We start from the raw sequence: 20,999 nt of genomic DNA on the forward strand, positions 1-20,999 counted from the left end.
AGACAAGTCGATGCCTTTTAAAATAAGTTATACCAACTTTAGCATGGGAGTACCTTTAGGATAAAGTTGAAATATCTATTAGGTTTTCTCTCGCTTCAAATATGACATTTACTACCTTAAAGGACATGTCAGTTTCATTTAATATAGTTTGTACCAACTTTTACCTCTATTATCATGTTGTTTTGAAAAAGGTAAAAAACTCTCTTGAGTAAATGGAGACTTCGGGTGTAGTATATATTATACTAAAATATACGAAACCCTACTCTTTTCATATAGATTATACCAAACTGAAATCTTAATTTTAATATGACATGACTTGAACAAAATATGCTAAAGTGGTCTTTTTGAATTATGGTCGTACCAACCTTAGATTTCATTTTTCCCTTTTTGACAAAAGAGGTAAAGTCTCTTTTGGAAAATGTGCAACTTTTGGGTCTAGTATAATCCATGGTTAAAAGGACTAATTAGTTCCTTTTAGAAGAAGTTATATTAAATTATAATTTTGTTTCCTCTTTTGAGTTTGAAAAGAGGTAAAATCTCTTTGAAAGAGATATGGAATTTCAGATATATTATAGGCTATAATAAAAAACAAACAAAGGTCAAAAATACAATTGGAAATCAAATCATTATCAGGGCCACGCTTTAACCTAGGGGAAGTAACTAAAGCCATTACATGAGGTTTGAGTTGAGACATGAGGAACATTGTAAAAAGATCAAACTATTCCTTTCGAGTGGGGTTAGAATAGTCCAAATTCTTTTACAAGGGGCGTTGACATTAGGTAATCTCCAAGCATCGAATGGATCTTGAAGCACTTTCATGAGAATTGTCCAAAAGATTTTCTTTTTTTATGCAAATGCTATGCGAACTTAAAAGAGAGTAAGATTATAGTTCCAAATGTACAGAAGAAATTGCTTTTCCAGAATCAACTTTTCTAATATCATCAACAGAAATGCCATTGTAAATGAAGCCTACCTCGATAAGCTTTCACATGCGGAAGGTCCGTCATGACACTATGGTATTGTTTGGACTTGGAGTCCCATTGAGAAAATGACTAGTCCGGGAGGTCCGGTGTCGGAGAAAGAGTCACCACCCGGATTTTAGATCCAAAAACCTATTTATTATATGTGGGCCTCTATTTATTTTAGGCCCTAGACAACTGTCTCTACTAGGGATGTGTAAATAACCGGTAACCGATTACCAAACCGATAACTGAATCGAAATTTTAATTTGGTTCAATTATTTTAACATTCTGGTTCGATTTGGTTTTAATTTTGGAATAGTTTGATAATCAGTTATCAGTTCGGTTACTGAAAAAAAAGTAGGGGTGCACATGGTCGGTTAACCAGTCCATTAACAAAAACCATTAACCAGTCCATTTAATTCAGTTAACCATATTTCGGTTAGCTTATTATTTCAGTCGGTTAACCTATATTTCGGTCGGTTAATCATTAGTGACTTTTCGTAGCAAATATCACTTTAAATCTATAATTATTCACTTTAAAATAAATATATAATTATTTAAATATTAGATAAAATTATTGAACTTCAAATTTAATTAACAAAATCGCTAAAAAAATAAATTTTAAGTTATTTTAATATTTTTATATTAAAAATTCAATATAAATATGTATATTTATATATTGATAATTAAATTTCTACATATATTTATATTAGTTTTATGTGTATCGATACATAATCGGTTTATTTTTCGATTTTGGTTAACCATCGGTTTTTAAAATGAAAAACCATAAACTAGTCCACCGGTTACGATTAACCTATTTTTCGGTTCGGTTTCGGTTTCGAAAATCGGTTTTTCGGTTTTCCGTTTAGTTATGTGCAGTCCTAAAAAAAAGTATTAGTGTAACCGATCACTGAACCGAACTTTATATATAAATATAAAAAAATATAATTTTATCTTTAAATATATAAATAACTTATGAAATATAAAGTCCTACCCTAAACATATAATTTATTTTTACATATATAAATTTTGGTTTAGTGGGCTTTAATTTCTTCGATTGTAATTTTTTTTTTACGGACGCAATATTTGAAACCAATGAAACAATAGAAAAAAAAGTATTATGAGTTTTTAATTATCCGTCTGTAACCAAACCGAACCGAAAATTTTCCATTTAGCAAACAAAGTCTTAAGTGTAGGAATCCTCTAGAATTTTTTTTTTTTTTTTTGAGGTAATGATCCTCTAGAGTTAAAAAACTTCTAGAGTTGATTTCAATTCAACTCTCCCTAGGCAAGTCTTAGTTAATGATTCAATTTGTGCAAAAAAAAATTCAAAACTATAAAATCTCTCGATCTTAATCTGAAAATATAAATAATAAAGAGTTTAATTCTTAAAAATTAAAATTGTTAAAATTTAGTAGTTTAACCTTTCTCATAAATGTTAAACTTAAAATTTCGAACATGCCAGAAGCATTTTGATTTCCGTTCAATCTCGTCCCGGGGGCAATGGAAAATTTGCAAAATGAGAAGGGCTTTATTGTTAGGAAACAGCAAGATATGTGGTCAAATTATAATTACATAAATTGTCAAGGATTAAAAATTAAAAAACTCATCACCTGTTGAAAACAGTAGTAGTATGATAATATAACTCCCACGTGTCAGCTCATCAAGTCGAAAGATCTACGGAGCCTCTGTAATCCCCGGTGTGACTCGCTATTTTCCTTCAACGCCAACTCGGATGAACTGACTCAGCTACTTTTTAATCTCACCGGCGATTCCCGGCTCGCCGACGCTGGCTGAATGAATCAAAGCTGTAAGATCGTCTGAATTCCCCTCTCTGATTTCGCTAAATCGAATTTCTAACCTAACTTTATCAGAATTCAATATGTTTGAGTTAGGGTTTTCAATTGGATATATGTGTAACTGCAGAGAAATAGAATTTCGAAATCTGAGAACATGAAATTGTTGCAATTCACTGATTCTAAGACTACTGCTTGCATTTAATTTTGTGTATATGGTTCTCAGATATTCATATTTTAGCTTTATCTGCAGTTTCAATATCTTGGAAGTATAAATATTATTCACTACCTATAGATTATGTTGCACGAGAACTTTAAGTTTAAAGCGTTTCTGTATCAGTTTCGGAAACCTAAACTTTTGAAAACTTGTAGGAACGTTTAGGGTCATGTTTATCTAATTTTAAAAATTTAGATAAGTGTTTCAGGTTTATGTATCCGTTTTGGAAACCGAAACATTTGAAAACTTGTAGGGAATGTTTCGGGTCATGTTTCTGTAATTTTAAAAATTTAGGAACTTGTTTCTTAGAATTTGGAAACTCCTTTTCTAAGATGTAAATTGTAATATGTTTTTCATAAGTAGATCAACAATACTAATCACATGTTCATTAAATCCCTAATATTTTCTAAATCATTTTCTAAAGTTATTTGGTCAATTATTCGATTGCCACATCGTAACTTTCAAACAAATTTGTCGATAAACTGAAACAGTTTCGTGCATAACTGTGTCACTAACACATCTTTTTTTTTTTTTTTTTTTTTTGTGATTAAGTTATATGTAGTAGACTTAGTTGTTGTCATATTTGCAAGATGTTTGAAACGGTATTAGTATAAGGTTTAAGATATAATTGATGTTTAGAGGTAAAATTGACCTGTTTGGAAATAATAGAGGTAAATTTTTACTATTTCGTACATCAGGGTAAATTTGCTTTTCTCCAAAAACGATAACGGCAAATTTGCATCTTATCCTTTTAAAAGTTTATAGATATATCCATATATTTGTAGGTTTCCTCCCGTTTCTGTTTCCTATATTTCTTTTTTTATAAATATCGTTTCTCGATTTCCGTTTCCGTTTCTGTATTCGTTTCTGTTTATGTTACACGTACCTTACTGGTCGTTTCATAAATGTGTTGATGGATATGTCTATGAACACTGATTGGAGAATGGAGATTTCTGTGAATTATTGGCGAGATAGGGCGCTTTAAGCTTGCTAATGTGCTTGAATTGTGAATTTTGGTTCCTAATCTGATGCTCTCTTTCTGAAAAACTTCCAAACCATGAAATAGTTATCATTTCAAGGTACCATTTTTAGCAGCACTGTGTGTTTTGCTGTGTGAGAAGCATGAAAGTATACATTGTCTCTCTGCAATTATAATTTTAGAGCCGGTGTGATTCGGCTGTTGTTGCTGTTTTCTGTTAGCTATTTGTTGGTAGATTTTAGCTGATTTTTCTTCTAAAATAGTTATAAACAGTTATTTCTCAATTCTAACCAAACATCTATATCTACTATTTAGAGTAAAACGACAAAAAAGAGCTATAAAAAGGAGAATCAAACGGGCACTGCGAGCCTGTTTGGTTCAACTATTGTTTGCTGATAGATGTTCTTTGATTTTCTTTCCTAAATAGCTATGAGCAGCTAAATACTCTATATCAATTGTTTGGGTAAAACAACAAAAAAGACCTATAAAAAGGAGAAACAAACGGACACTTATACTAGTTCTTTTGGTAAATGGATCACCAGAATGACATCTCAGGTTGAAGAAATAACCAATCTTACCAGCCTGAACCTATACTTGTTCTTGTGGTGGGACCCCTCCCCTGGACCCTCGCATAGCGAGGACGCGTAGTGCACCGGGCCGCTCTTTATTTACTGGTAAAGCTTGAGCATTTGATATGCTTTAAAGTGAATATTCACACTTGAACTACTGAATAATAGATTTCTGAGATTTTCTTATCAGAATCTTAGATGTTAATTATGTTTTTTTTTTATAGTTGCTTGATAAGATTTGCAAGTGGCAATAGTTTCTCAGTTTACTCTATTGTCTTTCGTTTGCTCATTGACCGACATACTTTTGCATTCTAATATATTTTTACAGGGTAAAATACACCTATGACCCCTCAATGTTGGCGTTACTAACATGATGGCCCTGCGCTTCAAAACCGGACATAAAAGTTTCTGAACTTTGACATATACTAAGATGAAAGTGAAATGACTATTATTCACCACTTAAATTGCCAGTAAATCACACTCCTTTATGCAATGGTCATCATGCTAGTAACCTCAAAGTTGAGGAGCCATGGGTTTATTTTACCAACAATTCACCTGGTTTGTACTAGTCATAAACGGTCATTTGGACTTTTATGCTTAGTATATGTCAAAGTTTAGGAACTTTTATATCTGGTTTTAGAGTTTAGTGGCCATCATGTTAGTAAGACCACACAACATTTATAGATTAGCAAGGGTATGTTCGCAAGCCAGAACACTAGAAAGATTAATTTCTGAATTTTTGTTTGGATGTTCTATAGATGAAATTCATTTACAGAGTTAATCTTCCTTGTATTGCACAATGTTTATAATCAGTTATTTTATGTTGTACTCGCTAATACTCTTCCTGTTTAGTTCCCCTTTTTGTAGTTCCTTTTTGTCGTTTTATTCCAAACAGGAGATATAGGTGTTCTTCTGTCAATTTCAAGTAGGTTTAATCGGCGAGTTCTTTCTGCTAGTTCACCAAATGTGTCCCGATTCCGATATTTGTTCCCAACTTGCCCTGCCTTCTTGGATTTGACTGGAAATGACCAAAAAAACACCTGAAAAGAGCCAAAACATGATAAAAACTCGAAGAAAACTAAAATGAAGAGAAATATAATATACATGCATGAAAACGAGCAAAAACACGGGAAGCTAAACTCAAAATACACATCAAACATGTATTAAAATACATGTTGTCATCCCTCATCTTGGAAACTTGAACTTCCTTTTTGCAACAATCAATGTTGTTAGAAGGACTGATTTTCTAATTCTTTCTAGTTCTCCATGAAACGTAGTATAGAAAAGTGTTCACTGTCTTCTCAACATCGACTATAATCTGCCCGACTGATTTTTTTTTTTTTGCAGATGGAAGAAGTTTGTCTCAACAGCGAGCCGTTATTTGATGAAGGCGATGAATATGAGGTTGAAGAGGATTGTACTGCAGCGGAACATGAGCATGAATGTGGTGAAAAATATTCTCGAAAAGAACCCCTCCCACCCGCTGTGGGTTTGGAGTTTGATTCTTTTGATGAAGCTTATGATTCTTACAATGTTTATGCCAAGGAACAAGGATTTGGCATCAGAGTGAGCAATTCCTGGTTTAGATCAAAGAGAAAGGAAAGATATAGAGCAAAACTTAGCTGCAGTAGTGCTGGTTTCAAAAAGAAGAGCGAAGCAAACAATCCACGACCAGAAACAAGAACCGGTTGTCCTGCTATGATAGTCATTAGGCTCATAGACTCGAAAAGGTGGAGAGTTGTTGAAGCTGAGCTCGAACACAATCATCCAGTTAGCCCTCAAATTAAACGGTTTTACAAGTCCCATAAAAAGATGATTCTTGCTGCCAAAAAAGCACAAACACCACCGGAGCCTGTTGCAGAAGTACACACTATCAAGTTGTACCGAACAGCTCCCATGGATGTCGGGAGTAATGGGTACTCAACTGTTGATACAATAATGGAGGGTGCTAATCATGTCGATCACTCTAAACATCTCGAACTTAAAGAAGGAGATGGAAATGCTGTGTACAATTACTTTTGTCGCATGAAGTTGACGAATGCAAACTTCTTTTACTTGATGGATCTCGACGATGATGGGCGCCTGAGGAACGTTTTCTGGGCTGATGCTAGATCCAGGGCTGCATATGCTTATTTTAATGATACAGTTGCAATTGACACAACATGTTTGGCAAACAAATATGAGATCCCTTTGGTTTCGTTTATTGGTGTAAATCATCATGGACAATCGATTCTGTTAGGATGCGGATTTCTTGGACACGAGTCGGTTGAATATTTCGTTTGGATTTTCAGGGCATGGCTTAAATGCATGCTCGGGCATCCTCCGCGGGTTATTATCACCGATCACTTTAAACCTTTGCAAAGTGCAGTGTTTGAGGTCTTCCCTCGAGCCTGCCATTGCTATTCTTTGTGGTACATCATGCAAAGAATTCCGGAAAGGTTGGGCGGGTTGAAGGGGTTTGAAGCCATAAAAAAACAACTGAACAAGGCGGTCTATAATTCGTTGAAAATAGCTGAATTTGAATCTTCCTGGTCGGACATGATCAGGCGATACGGTCTTGGTGATAACAAGTGGCTACAGACATTATACGAAGAGAGGGAAAGATGGGTTCCAGTTTATCTAAAGGACATTTTTTTTGCAGGAATGATCCCTATCCACGAAAACGAGGGCTCAACCACATTTTTCGACGGATATGTACATAAGCATACATCTTTTAAGGAATTCGTAGATAAATATGATTTAGCCCTACACAGGAAACACCTTAAAGAAGCCACGGCAGATCTCGAATCAAGAAACTCGAGCTTCGAATTGAAAACAAGATGCAATTTCGAGGTACAGCTCTCTAAAGTCTACACAAAAGAAATTCTAAAGAAGTTCCAGTCCGAGGTCGAGGGGATGTACTCATGTTTCAACACAAGACAAGTGAGTGTCAACGGGCCAATTATTACATACATAGTGAAAGAACGAATCGAAACAGAGAGCAACGAGAAGGAAGTCAGGCATTTCGAGGTATTATACGAGACTAGCCAAGTGGATATCAGATGCATATGCAGCTTGTTCAATTACAAAGGGTATCTTTGCAGGCATGCCTTGAATGTTCTTAATTATAATGGGGTAGAAGAGATCCCGTCTCGATACATTTTGCCCCGGTGGAGTCGAGATTTCAAGCGTAAGCGACTTCCCGATCATGGTTCTAGTAATATTGATGATGTGTGTAATGCAAGTAAGTGGCAAAGTCATCTTCTGTATAAACTAGGTATGCCAATTGTGGAAGAAGGAGCACAATTAGTAGAGCAGTATAAGATTGCATTAGAAGAACTTGAGAAGTTGTTGAACAGATTGAATATTTTAGAAAATTAGTGTAAATTATGATGATTAGTCATTTGTAAAAACTAGCAGTAAATGCGATTTTTTTTGTTAAAGGAAAAGAATTGATTCTTGTTTCATTGTCCTCTCCTCTCCCCTCCCAGTCGCCTGGACACCGAAATGCATTGTTCAAGAAAAACACGTTTGTAGGTGAAAACGTAGCTGTTTTCCATTTTTCATATGGATAAATCTTCCGTAGTAGATTTCCGTAGCAGATCACTGTTTTTCTTGTAGTGGACCACCTAAGTCTTTTAAATTGAGAATCTGTTTCGATTTTCCCTGTCTAAGCTCTCCGGGTGTTTTCTTTCAAAACAAAAAAGCATTTTATTATTATTATTATTATGATTATTATGATTTTTTTTGTTTTATTATATTTTATTTTTAAATATTGTCGCATGATTGTTGGTGAATTGTGTTATTGGTTTCAGATACTTTTGATTATGAATGATATTATTTATATAATTTATTTTTTTATGAGTTGTTTAAATGATACTATTGTTGAAATGTTATTTTTGACACATTTTTAATAATATATGTTACAAATATTATTTTATATTAATTTTTTTTATATTGTTATTTTTAGATAATATAATACATATCTTAGTTACATTTATATAATTATTTATTTATTTACAGATAAGAAAATACAAAATACAAATTCGATTATTTCCCTATTAATTCCTAAGGGCGCTGTCCGGCTGATTATCGTCTAATATTTTTTACAATCTTGGCAAAATAGAAACAAACGTATAATTTTTTACACTGAAACCGGATGCAGACACAAAATACATAATAACTACTCCTTCCGTTCCTTTTTTTTTAGAAAACCCATTCCATTCCTTTTTATAAGCCATTCTAGCAATTACGTTTTTTTTCCAAAACATAAGTGTTTCTAATTTTCCAATAACTTTTATTATAGTTTTTCGGTCCAAACATTAATTTTTTTAGGATAATTAATTTATTAGTTCCTATATTTTGACAAAACACACTGTTTAGTCCCTATATTTTAAAAAACACACGGTAAAGTCCCTAACATTTTTCTCGATGAACTGTTTAGTCCTTGCCGTTAGACTCTCATGAAGATTCTCTTAGTCAATTTGGATTTGCGTTCTTCTTTTCATTTCCTTTAAACTCTACTGCATCTGAAATCAACTTTGAGTGTTCTTCTTCTTGATTTTCTTCTTAATCGTTCAAATTCGTAAGCATTGGGTCTGCTCTTTTTCTTGTTCTCCATACAAATAGTTTCTTCTTCTAAATTGGATTTCCTCTTCTGAAATTTGAAGGTAACTATTAAAGGGTAATTTAATCATGGAGACTGTCTTTGCAAATCGGTCGAACTATAAAATTTATTTTTATATTTTTTTTTTCTAAAATAAAATAAAATTTTAAACTACTAAACATAAACCCAATCAATAATTATGATCTATATTGATTGAGGTTTTATCAAGTTTATGGAATGTCAACGTAAAATACTGTTTTAAGCCTTTAATAAAAACCTAATACACAAATAACCCCCTGAACTTGTCCAAATGTTGCAACTGCCCCCTCCAACTTTCAATTGTAACAACTTACCCCTTAAACTTGTCCAATTGTAACAACTTACCCCTTAAACTTGTGCAATTGTAAAACACAACCCCAAATTGCTGACATGGACTGCAATTGAAGAAAGACGTTAAATACAAAATCTGCAACGCTCGTGGAGTATGATAATCAGATCTTTGGCGTGATACGAATACGGGAAATTTTTTTTACGGTTGCTTCAAATACGGGGTAAAAAAATTTCCAATTTGGAGTTATGTTTTACAATTGGACAAATTTAAAGGGTAAGTTGTTACAATTGAAAGTTGAGGGGGGCAGTTGCAACATCTGGACAAGTTCAGGGGGTTATTTGTATATTAGGCCTTTAATAAATTATTTTGACCGGAGAATCGAAGAAAACTGACTTTTCTATCTCCGGTTGCAAATACCCTCACTCGTTCGGCCCTCTTCTGCAATATAGCTTTCTGCTTCTGCATACTCCTCCTGATTAAGGTAACGTTTTTGCTGCTGATTTTAGTTTTTGGCTTATCAAAGAATCAATTTCAACTTCAGATTTTATGGCTGTTTCATGTTTCTTGTACTATTCGTTCCAAATTTTCACCTTAATCATGTTTCATGTCGCAAATATATGATCATAAGAAACAAGGTTGGAATTATTTTAGAATATAAATTTCAATTCATATACATATTGACTTCAATGTAGTTCCTCGGATACATACCAGGAAGAAAGGAACAATGGGTGATATTGTACTGGGTTTTGCGATTGAGAGAGCAATGAACAGGGTGCTTTCACTTATTACTGAAGAAATTAAACGAGCTTGGGGTCTTGACGAAGAACTTACCAAACTTAGAGATTCATTGACTATGGTTCATGATTTGTTGCAAGATGCTGAAGAACAGCAGATGTCAAAATTGGCTGTCAGGTGTTGGCTGAAGAAGCTCAAAGTATGGGCCTATGATGCTGAAGATGTACTTGATGATTTGGCCTATGAAGTTCTTCGGCGGAAAGTGGAGATTGAAGTTAATCAGGGAGAGAAAAAGATGCAAAACTTGTTAAAATTCACCAGATGTATTCCTTTGGTCCAGAAGACTACATTTCATATCAAAATGGCCCACAAGGTGAAGGATGTGAATGATTTGCTGGATCAAATCAAGAATGAAGCATTTGGTTTTGGATTCAGAGTCATTTCTGCTGATAGAAACTCATCTCAGATCAGTTGGGATCGAGTGACAGACTCAATAATTGACCATCCGGTTGTGGCGAGGGAAGCTGAAGTCTCTGAAATTGTCAATTTATTGGCTGGATCCCACAATCAACAAACTCTCAATGTTGTTGCCATTGCGGGCATGGGTGGGATTGGAAAGACAACTGTAGCTAAACTGGCGTGTCGACAAGTAATGGAGAAAAAGCTTTTTGATGTAAAAATATGGATTTGTGTTTCTACTGATTTTGATGAGCAAAAAATTCTGGGAGAAATGTTGCAGACTCTTAACAAAAATACCGGAGGGATAACCAACAAGGATGTAACGCTTCAGCACCTTGAGGAGGAACTCAAAGGAAAATCTTTTCTCCTTGTGCTTGATAATGTGTGGAATCAAGAATATGAGAGGTGGGATAGTTTGAAAAGCCGTTTGTCATCAATTAGCAAAAACAATGGGAATGCTGTTGTCGTCACAACTCGAAGCAGTGAAGTAGCATCTCTAATGGATACCTCCCTTCAATGGAGGAGACATAACCTAAAGTTACTGTCCGATGATGAATGCTGGTCCATTATCAAAGAAAGAGTATTGGGAAATAGCGGAGCATCAATCCCTTCAGACATGGAAAACATTGGGAAGGAGATTGCAAGTAAGTGCAGAGGATTGCCATTAGTTGCAAGAGATTGCAGCAACGCAAGGAAAGAAGAATGGTTAGCGGTCCAAAATAACAATGTCTTAAATGTTTCGGCGAGTGAGGTTAGCATTGAATCTATTTTGAGACTAAGTTTTGATAGATTGCCTTCCTATTTGAAGCCATGTGTTGCTTATTGCTCAATTTTTCCCAAACCTGATATTATTTGGAAGGGTGAGTTAATTTATCATTGGATGGCTCATGGTCTTCTTGATTCATCTATGGAAGATACAGGAGAGAAGTATTTTAATGAATTGCTTCTTAGTTCTTTTCTGCTAGATGTAGAATGTGATAGATATGGGGATGTAGAAGGTGCAAGGATGCATGATCTTGTGCATGAACTTGCATCATCTATTTCCAAGTCTGACATCTTTACATGGGAGAAATTTTCAGCTGCAAATGATTTATCTCATATTTAACATTTGAATATGACCTCTTATAGGGGACCAAGAGGACGGATGCAGACATTTCTCAAAACTAAAACCAAAGCAATTCGCACTTTGTTTGCAACGACTGCTGATGTCTTTTATGACTCGTGCAAGCTCAAGAGTTTGCGAGTTCTTAAATTAAGAGATAGTAATGTCAAAGCATTGCCAGCTTCCGTTGGAAAGTTGAAACATTTGAGAGTTCTTGATGTCTCATTTACTGAAATCACAGCATTACCTGAATCCATCACCAAGCTCTGCAATCTGCAAGCATTAGTCATGGTTGAGTGCAAACTACTTGAAAGGCTTCCCAAAAGATTGAAAAAACTGGTGAGCTTGAGACATCTTATGTTTTCTTATGAAAAGCAAATGCCAAGTGGTGTGGCTTGCCTCAAAAATCTTCAAAAGCTTTCGTATTTTGTCGTGGGCTTTGATCGAGGTGGTAACATCCGAGAATTAGAATGCTTAAATGAGTTAAGTGATGAACTGATAATTACTAATCTAGAGCTGGTGAGAGATGAAGAGGAAGCTAAGAAAGCAAATCTGCAGAGGAAAACAAAGTTAGGAGAACTAGCACTTGTGTGGAGTAGTGAAAGAGAAAGCGGCGGCAACTACAATGATGAGGAAGTATTGAAGGGTCTCGAGCCTTTTGAGGATTTACAGTTATTGATGATTAAGAATTATTTGGGCGAAAAGTTCCCCTCCTGGTTGTTGACAATGAAAGTAACTAGATTTGGTGGTGATTCTTGCACACTCAAAAATTTGATGGCACTAGAATTGAAAGGCTGTAGAAGATGCAGAGAAATTCCAGCTCTAGGGAATCTTCCTATTCTAAGAACGCTTGAGATAGTAGGATTGGACAATGTGAGATACATGAGTAATGAGTTTTACAGTAGCACAAGCAACGAATCCGATGTACTCTTTCCTCTGCTAGAAAGGTTAATTGTTGGTTCCATGAAGAGTTTAGTTGAATGGAAGGCACCAGTAACATTTAATGTATTTCCATGCCTTAAAGAGTTGCAGATATTCGAGTGTCCTAAGTTAACAAGCATCCCAATGAGTCATCTTTCTTCTCTTGTGGAGTTCAGAATAGAACACTGTGATGCATTTTCTGAGCTAGTATTTGATGAAGATCATCCTTTGACATCTCTACGCCTATTACACATAATAAATTGTGGTAATTTGACATCTTTTGAAAGTGTACAAGGTCTCACCTCGCTTCGGGATTTAAAGATCCATGACTGTAATAAATTAACATATCTTCCAAGAGGGCTAAAACTTTGTTCGTCTCTGGATATATTGGATATTTGGCAATGCCAGGAGCTGATTTTGGTTCCTGAAGACTTGCGGGAACTGCAAGTGCTTAAATTTTTACAGATTGGGGAGTGTCCAAATCTCAGCAACTTTACAGGGGACATTTTACAATGCCTCACCCAATTGAAATCATTAGGAATTAGTTGTTACTATGATGCTTTAAATTCAATACAATGTATCCCCTCCCTTGATTTTTTAGCCATAGTAGGTCGGAATGATTTCAAATCTCTGCCTGATCAACTTCAAAGCCTTACTGTCCTCAAGAGGTTATGGATTCTTTGTTTTAGTGGATTGGAAGCTTTGCCAGAGTGGTTAGGCAACATGTCATCTCTTGAATACCTTGAGATTTGCGATTGTGAAAATCTCCGGTATTTACCTTCAGCTTCAGCCCTTCAAGGCCTTTCCCGATTAAAGGAGCTGACAATTGAAAACTGTCCACTTCTCAAGGAAAGATGCAAAAAGGGGAGTGGCTCGGAGTGGTCCAAGATTTCCCATATCCCAAAAATCGTTATGGATGAAGGTAATCTTAAATTTTGTCAACCTCTATACATGTTTCGAAGTTTGCTTTCTTTTCGCAGTGATTTATATTGTTTATTTTCTGTTCATTTTGAAGTTGTTCTGCAAGCTTCTTAGAATTGGGTGCATTATACAACCACCAGTTGAGTGATCCTTTATAATGGCTTGGATTCACTGCCTCGGTTGTCCATGTGATATAGATTTGTGGGAGCATTAGAAAGGTTTTCATTAGCTCTTATTGAAGATAAGTGGATTCAATTTCAGTTCAGCCAAGTAAGAAACTGTAAGTTCCACTGACTTTTCAAATTCTTAGCTGTTATCCAGCAAAGTGATTTTAGTGTTTCTTTTAAGCCTAATACACAAATAACCCCTGAACTTGTCGAAATGTTGCAACTGCCCCCTCCAACTTTCAATTGTAACAACTTACCCCTCAAACTTGTCCAATTGTAAAACATAACCCCTCAAACTTGTCCAATTGTAAAACATAACCCCAAATTGCTGACATGGGCTGCAATTGAAGAAACACGTGAAATACAAAAGCTGCAACGCTCGTGGAGTGTGATAATCAGATCTTTGGCGTAATACGAATCCGGGGAAACGTTTTTACGGTTGCTTCAAGTACGGTGTAAAAAAATTCCCAATTTGGACAAGTTCAAGGGGTTATTTGTGTATTAGGCCTTTCTTTTACAAGTATTTAGCTTCTATCCTGTCCTTTATTAGGGATTATTTGGGTCAAATTGTTGGAATGTTGAGAATTTTCACTATTTCCATAAAAAACGTTTTATAAAACTCTTGCTACTCCCAAATTTGGAGTATCTTACTTTCACCTGATTCATAGTTTCTAAGTCTGGATGGAGAAGAATGAGATTAATGATTAGGAGAAATTGTTGGGATATGTTTCATCAGTCATTTGGTCTTGTTTTCTATAGGATGTGCTTATTATTAGATCACCGCGAGCGAAACATACTGGAAGTAAGGACAGAGAGCATGAAGATGAAGGAATTCTACATTGCTGTAAGAGAATCTATCTACCAACAAATTTTTGAAGAAAAAGAATTATTAAAAGGGTAAATTACACCCATGGCCACTGAACTTTACCCATTTTCACATTATGGCCACTGAACTTCATTTCTTTCTAGTATAGCCACTGGACTTTACACTTTTTAACACCGGTGGCCACTCAACGTCTCAAAACGACCGTTGACGGATAGAAGTGAAAAATCCAAAGCGTTAATAATATTCTAAGGAACTTTAATTCTTGAAAATTTTCGTTTTGAGGTCATTTAGATGTTGTTTGGTTAGGAGAGAGAAAGTGAATTTTTAGAGAGAGAGAGCTCCAAAAAATGTGATTTCCGAAAATAAAAAATGTGGTTTCATGGTAAATGTCGTTCTAAACAACTTTAATTCTTGAATATTTTCATTTTGAAGTCGTTAACAGTCATTTTGAGAAGTTCGTTAAAATTGAGTGGCCACCGGGGTTAAAAAATGTAAAGTTCAATGGCCATACTGGGAAGAAATGAAGTTCAGTGGCTATAATGTGAAAATGGGTAAAGTTCAGTGGCCATGGGTGTAATTTACCCATTATTAAAATCAAGTTTGAGCTTTCCATCAAAAAAAAAAAAAAAATCAAGTTTGAGCTAAGGAAATAAATGAGTCAAATTTTGGGCAATTGTAGTTAGTATTCTGATTGCACTTGAATTTACTTTCAAAGCCTTGGCTCACATTCATGGAACAACTTGTATTTCGATAAGTTATTCATTTTTTTTCTCTATTTCCAACAAATTTTGCCTACTTAAAACATGTTATTGTTATTTACTTGGGCGCTACAATACTCTACGGGGACGTCTAAAATGGAGCAATTTTACCTCTTATATTGGCAGCCAAGAGCAATTTTACCCCTAACGTTGACAAGTTAGGTCAATTTGAAAAATAGTTCATCAAATTGTCTTTCTCGGTCATGAATCTTGTCATCTACCGTTCACATGTGCGTCATTTTATCACTAATTAGTAACAGGTCACAAACATATGATTAAACGAGAAAAAAAATTAAAAACAACATACTGTATTTTGTATGAGATGGGCAAAAAAATTCAAATATTTCGCCAAATTTAAAAATTTTAATTTTCAATTCTATTATTAAATCATAAAAAATATAACATTGTTTTTTTAGAATCAACACACGTGCAATTGGTACAGAATATGGAACAAAATATCTGCATTTTATAATAATGTCTGAAATTGATCCAACTTGTCAACATTAGAGGTAAAATTGCTCTTCATGCCAACGTTAGGGTAAAATTGCACCATTTTAGACGTTAGGGGTAAAATTGCTCATGACTAAAAACGTTAGGGGTATTTTTGCACTTTATTCCATACTCTATGCAGCGAAGCACAGTCTAGTCTTGGATGAAATTTTACCTCAGATCAGTGGCGGAACCAGGACCCCGAATGACCCGGGGCTCAAACATATCAATAAAAAAAATTCAAAACGTTAAAAAAAAATTCGAAATTAATTTTGCGGTTGACGGTAAATTTTGCAAAGTTCAGCCCGTTAGGGCTGAGCAAAATTTTTTTAGCCTCCAACGCATTAAAACTGTAAAAATATTATCATTTTTTTTTTAGAAAACTAGCATTGAACTAATTGAATATTAAATATGTTTATTTTTTTTAATGGTAAAGACATATTAAAAATGAATTCAAAAGTGTTAAGAAAATAAAAATAAAGAGTCCATTTAAAAATAAAATGAGGTTGAGGGGAATCGAACACATGACCTCTCAAATAAAAGCAAACATCCTTAACCATCTCATCTACCTTTCAACATTAATATAATACTACATAGAGTCAATATAATTCTCTTCAAAATATTACGAGACACCATTACTAAATTTTTTTTTTTCTCAAGGCGAACCGATCCAGGGGCCGAGTTCACTATGATGTTGAAGGGATTCATACTTTTCGATGTTCGACCAAGTTTACAGGAAACTTTACGATGTTTCACCAAGGATTCTGAAACCTTATGATGTATCTGGAGCTTCCAGGATTTCTCGTTAGAGTTGAAGATAGATTTCAATTGATCCTAAATTTAAGAATGTAGGAGCTGCTGAATAGCCAAGAACAGGAACACTTAAAAGATGTTCATTGTAAGTGAAAGCTATGTCAGTGTTACTACGGCTGTAATCAAGCCGAGAGCCAAGCTTTGAACTGGGCTCATCAGAAAATTGACGAGCTTGAACTCGAACCCAAGTTCAAAATTCTGTTCGTGAACTGCTCACGAGCTTGTTCATGAGATTTAATCGCGAGTAGCTCGTTAATTCAGTTCATGAACTTTTTCGCGAACAACTTATTAATTATGTTGATTAATTATATTGATTGAAATTTCTTGAACACAAAAGTACATAGTTCTGAAACCTATAAAACTAAATTTTACGAAAAACTACATTGTTTTATATTTCCCCCCTTTATAGAAATATTATTAAAAAAAATCAAATCAAGCTTGCTCGCGAACATGTTTATGAACATTATAATTGAACTTGCTCAAGAGCTTATTCATGAATCTATAATCGAGCCTGCTTACGAGCTTTCGACCGGAGTTTCGCCGTGCTCAAACTCGGTTCGTTTATAAATTGAGCCTAACATGATCGAGTTTTTATCAAACCGAATACTGAGCCGCTCATGAGCGGCTCGTCTCATTTACAGCCCTAAGTGTACATTATCAATCACAATGCATTGTTCTATAAGCAGTTTATAGTCGCATTTGGCGAAATTTTTTATGGCACGTCTTCCTCGTCTTAAAAAAAACCAGGATTCCACTTTAAAACGTGGACAAGTCCCGTTAGAGCAGTTGAAAAAATTAATTTCTAAACTGACATTAAACTTTGTGTACAACTGTTATAAAGATGCTCATACCTCTCTAAATGTTGCTCCATATTTTTGCTCCATAAGTACTCCCTAAACTCCTAACGAACCAAGGAAACATCAAGATTCTTTATATTTACAGTCCAAAAAAGCTCATCTCAAAAAAAAAAAAGTGGATTGCTATTTACCACCCCCAAATTACTTATCACCGCTCCCTTTTGGACACTTTTGCCCTTTTCATTTTTTAAATTCAAAAACTGAAATTCTCTCAAATTTCTTCGAAATTCAAAAACCCGAACAATATTCATGGGATTTAAACACGGTAAAGGAAAAAGACTAATAATTCACCGGATAAGTATTTTTATTTGAAAATCGAATCGAAAACACGAGTTTCATCTCCGAATTCAGAGAAAAAATTCATCCAAAATATACTAAACGGGTGATTCATACCATTTCGCCTAGGTAGAAACGGATGAACTATCCGTTTCTACCTAGGCGAAATGGTGTGAATCACCCATTTAGCACATTTTGGATGATTTTTTTTATATATATTGATTAAATCGGTTAGTTTTTGGAGACGAATTTCAATTAGTGTAAATAGGAACTGTAGTTATTCGATTTTCTCTACGTTATCGGGTCCATTTTTCATAAATCCAATTTTTGGCTCGGGAGAGAGGATATTAAGTTTTTGAATGGAAAAATGAAAAGGACGAAATGTCCAAAAAGAGGCGGTGATAAGTAATTTGGAGCGGTGAGTAGCAAAATCCATAAAAAAAAAAAATGATGCTAGCACTAATTGACTTGTAAATTTTATGCCTTAACCGGTGTAAACCACATTTGTGATTTTGTTTGTCAGGTCGAGAGATTTTATTATAGTGAAAAAATTACACACAAAATTTAACAGAAATTCATCTTTTAAAAACTATTTATAACTATATCAAGTCATGATTTTGGATTATGTCAAACTAGTAAAATCAGTATTTTTAATATATTTTAAGGATTAGAATTTATAAATTAGAAGTTTAAAATATATTTTCTAGGGTTTATGATTTATAAATTGAAGTTTAGATTTCTTAAATTATGGTATAAAATCATAATATAGAGAGAATAATAACATATTAAGGATTAAGTTTGGTGACATGATTTAGTTGTAATTTTGTACTTAATTATGATATTCATGTATTTGACCCATTATTATACAGCCCTACCCATGTATGATATTATTCGTGTATTGAACCGATAAAAATTGAAGTTGTCTCATCTTATACTTCAACCAATAAAATAATAACATCCACATGATTAATTATTTGTCAATTATTCAAATGAAATTAATTTTTAGTTATAAATCTGAAATTTTAAAACGTAAACTTTAAATCCTAAAAATTCTACAAAATGTTAACTTCCACAATTTTGACTACATTATTGACTTTTTTTTTTTTTAATTTGTCACCATAAATTATTGTCATATCCCTATTTTACCTCATAATTTATAATGACATGGGTGAAAAAGTATCTAATTAGTGAAAGGCCAAGGAAAGCCGATGAATAGTTCTATACCAAACACCACTATTAGAACATCTCCAATGAGATGTTGCTTGAAAATGTGTTTGATGTGGTGAAAAGTGTCTTGCATTGGAGTAATTGTAATGCTGCCACTTTTTGACACCCTTACTTTTTTTTAATATAAAAAAGTGATTTAGTTATCTACTATTGTTATAATTTTATAACAATATTTATAATTAAAATAAATTATATATAAAACAATAATTTGTGAGATCATAGTAACAATTTTTAGAGCTGCTTGACATTGGAGCATTTAAAAAAAACTTACAGAAATGACACGGGTAGAAAAAATATATTATATTTTTGAATTATGCATTGGCTACATTAAATTTGGCTTTATTAGATCCTTGATTAACAGAGTTAACAGAGATAGGACATCATCTTCTTCCTTTCTCTTTAACCAAACCGTAACTTTCTCTCCAACCCATCTTTGTAACTCTGAGTTTCCTTCTCCTGGTGCTCATTGTGGTGGTGAAGCTCCATTTAACTTATAAACTAATATTATTTTGATTATACTAAGATCTACTTGTCAAGGATATTGCTTTATTTTATTTTATTTTGCTTTTGTATTTTGTTGATTCAAACAGTTGTATGATGTTGGGTTCCATTCTTTGCTAAACCTATCCCTAGCTCGATAATGATTTCATTCCAATGGCTGTTAGACCGGAAAAAGAGGGTTTTGATGTTGATTATCCTACTAGTGAAATTAATTTCGTCTTTGAACAAACATTTAATTATGGGTTTGATTATTAGTGTTGTTAAGTACATAGGTAAACAACTGATATTAAATATTAATGTTGATGGGTTTGATTAATTTAACATAGATATGTCGCCATGACCTTCTGCAAGAGAAGAATTGGACTTCTGGAAAAAGCTTACGAATTGGCCATATCTACAAGTTGTAGTCTATAGTCGAACAACAAGTAATTTACTTGGACTTTCGGGAGAAAAAAGACGAACAGAGATGAATTGGAGAGAAGACGATGTCTTTTTTTTTTCCTCCATCAATCATACCACATGTCAATTTTTGATTGGTTGAACTAGTCTAATAATACTACCTCTGTTAACTCTGTTAGTCAAGGATCTAATAAAACAAAAAATAAATGGTTATGAGCTTAATGTGTTCAAAGAAAAATCAAAAGCTTAGTAGACTAAAAATTGAAAGATGAGAAGCTTTAAAATGCTTTTTGCCAATTTTATTCATTTAAGCTTTACTACATTGTAATATTAAAATCAAATCAATAAAAATTCTTTAAAAATCAACAAATTCATGACATGAGAAGTTTGACTATATCATTGGTTTTTTCTTTTATATTTATGTCATCATAAATCCTGGCTAAATACTAAAAAAAAAAAAAAAAAATCCTAACATCATTGACGGTTAGAAGCAATTTTATTCCTAAAGTCTAAAATGATGCAATTTTACCCCTAATACCGTGTTCCATATTTTGCACCAATACATATCAGTTAGTTCTAAAAAAAATTTACATTTTTTGCGATTTAATAATAGAATTAGTAATTAATATGCGACAAAATATTAGATTCTTTTATCCAATCTGTACAAAATACATCATGATTAGATAATTGTTTTTTTTTTCACATCTATTCACATATTTGTGATTTGTTACTAATAAGTGTAATAAATGATAAAATGATACAAATGTGAAGTGTTGACTCAACTTGTCAATGTTAGGGGTAAAATTATTCTTGGCGTCTAATGTTAGAGGTATTTTTACATCCTATCCTTTTAATGCATTCTTATTGATTTGGAATTTAATATTACAATAATGTAAAAGTCAATCATTTTCATGTCAAAAAATAAAGTATAGGATCATAAAATGAATTTTAAATTTTGCTACAAAACGACATATATAATATATAATGGAATAGAGAGAGTATAACTATCTAGTACTAGGTCAACCTCTACCCAGCAAAATTGCAAAAATTTGGCATAACATGACAGCTAAAAACTCTGAAGGAAATATTAAGTGGAAAAACCTTATAAA

At 33.7% G+C, this 20,999-nt stretch overlaps 2 protein-coding genes across 7 annotated transcripts; both read left to right on the forward strand.

Moving 5' to 3' along the window:
* Nucleotides 1-2,601: 2,601 nt before the first annotated feature.
* On the forward strand, nt 2,602-7,967 carry LOC136203250 (protein FAR1-RELATED SEQUENCE 6-like). Of its 2 annotated transcripts, XM_065994359.1 has the most exons (3): nt 2,602-2,772; nt 4,497-4,628; nt 5,871-7,967. In XM_065994359.1, exon 3 carries the CDS (start codon nt 5,871-5,873, stop codon nt 7,881-7,883), a length of 2,013 nt encoding a protein of 670 aa, XP_065850431.1. In that variant the 5' UTR covers nt 2,602-2,772; nt 4,497-4,628; the 3' UTR covers nt 7,884-7,967. The 2 variants fall into 2 exon arrangements, with proteins under 2 accessions (XP_065850431.1, XP_065850429.1); XM_065994357.1 differs by lacking the exon at nt 4,497-4,628 and having other exon boundaries at nt 2,604-2,772.
* A 1,859-nt stretch (nt 7,968-9,826) lies between these two features.
* LOC136202900 (putative disease resistance protein RGA3) lies at nt 9,827-16,960 on the forward strand. Of its 5 annotated transcripts, XR_010674647.1 has the most exons (5): nt 11,234-11,384; nt 11,762-13,578; nt 13,672-13,857; nt 14,504-14,588; nt 16,478-16,960. XR_010674647.1 is itself a non-coding variant. In XM_065993879.1 (3 exons), the coding sequence occupies exons 2-3, from the start codon at nt 10,164-10,166 to the stop codon at nt 11,798-11,800; spliced, it is 1,260 nt and encodes a 419-aa protein (XP_065849951.1). In that variant the 5' UTR covers nt 9,827-9,920; nt 10,132-10,163; the 3' UTR covers nt 11,801-11,937. The 5 variants fall into 5 exon arrangements, 3 of the variants coding, with proteins under 3 accessions (XP_065849951.1, XP_065849953.1, XP_065849952.1); XR_010674648.1 differs by lacking the exon at nt 14,504-14,588; XM_065993879.1 differs by lacking the exons at nt 13,672-13,857; nt 14,504-14,588; nt 16,478-16,960 and adding an exon at nt 9,827-9,920 and having other exon boundaries at nt 10,132-11,384; nt 11,762-11,937.
* The last annotated feature ends 4,039 nt before the right edge of the window (nt 16,961-20,999 follow it).

This window comes from Euphorbia lathyris, chromosome 8 (genome assembly GCF_963576675.1).
Source record: "Euphorbia lathyris chromosome 8, ddEupLath1.1, whole genome shotgun sequence".
NCBI classification, from domain to species: Eukaryota; Viridiplantae; Streptophyta; class Magnoliopsida; order Malpighiales; family Euphorbiaceae; genus Euphorbia; species Euphorbia lathyris.

Bases quoted from the DNA above. Each gene is read 5' to 3' on its own strand.
- LOC136203250 (XM_065994359.1), top strand. From the start codon at position 5,871: ATGGAAGAAGTTTGTCTCAACAGCGAGCCGTTATTTGATGAAGGCGAT.
- LOC136202900 (XM_065993879.1), top strand. From the start codon at position 10,164: ATGGGTGATATTGTACTGGGTTTTGCGATTGAGAGAGCAATGAACAGG. The intron at 11,385-11,761 runs GTTAGCATTGAA...GACCTCTTATAG, and splicing joins TAAATGTTTCGGCGAGTGAG to GGGACCAAGAGGACGGATGC.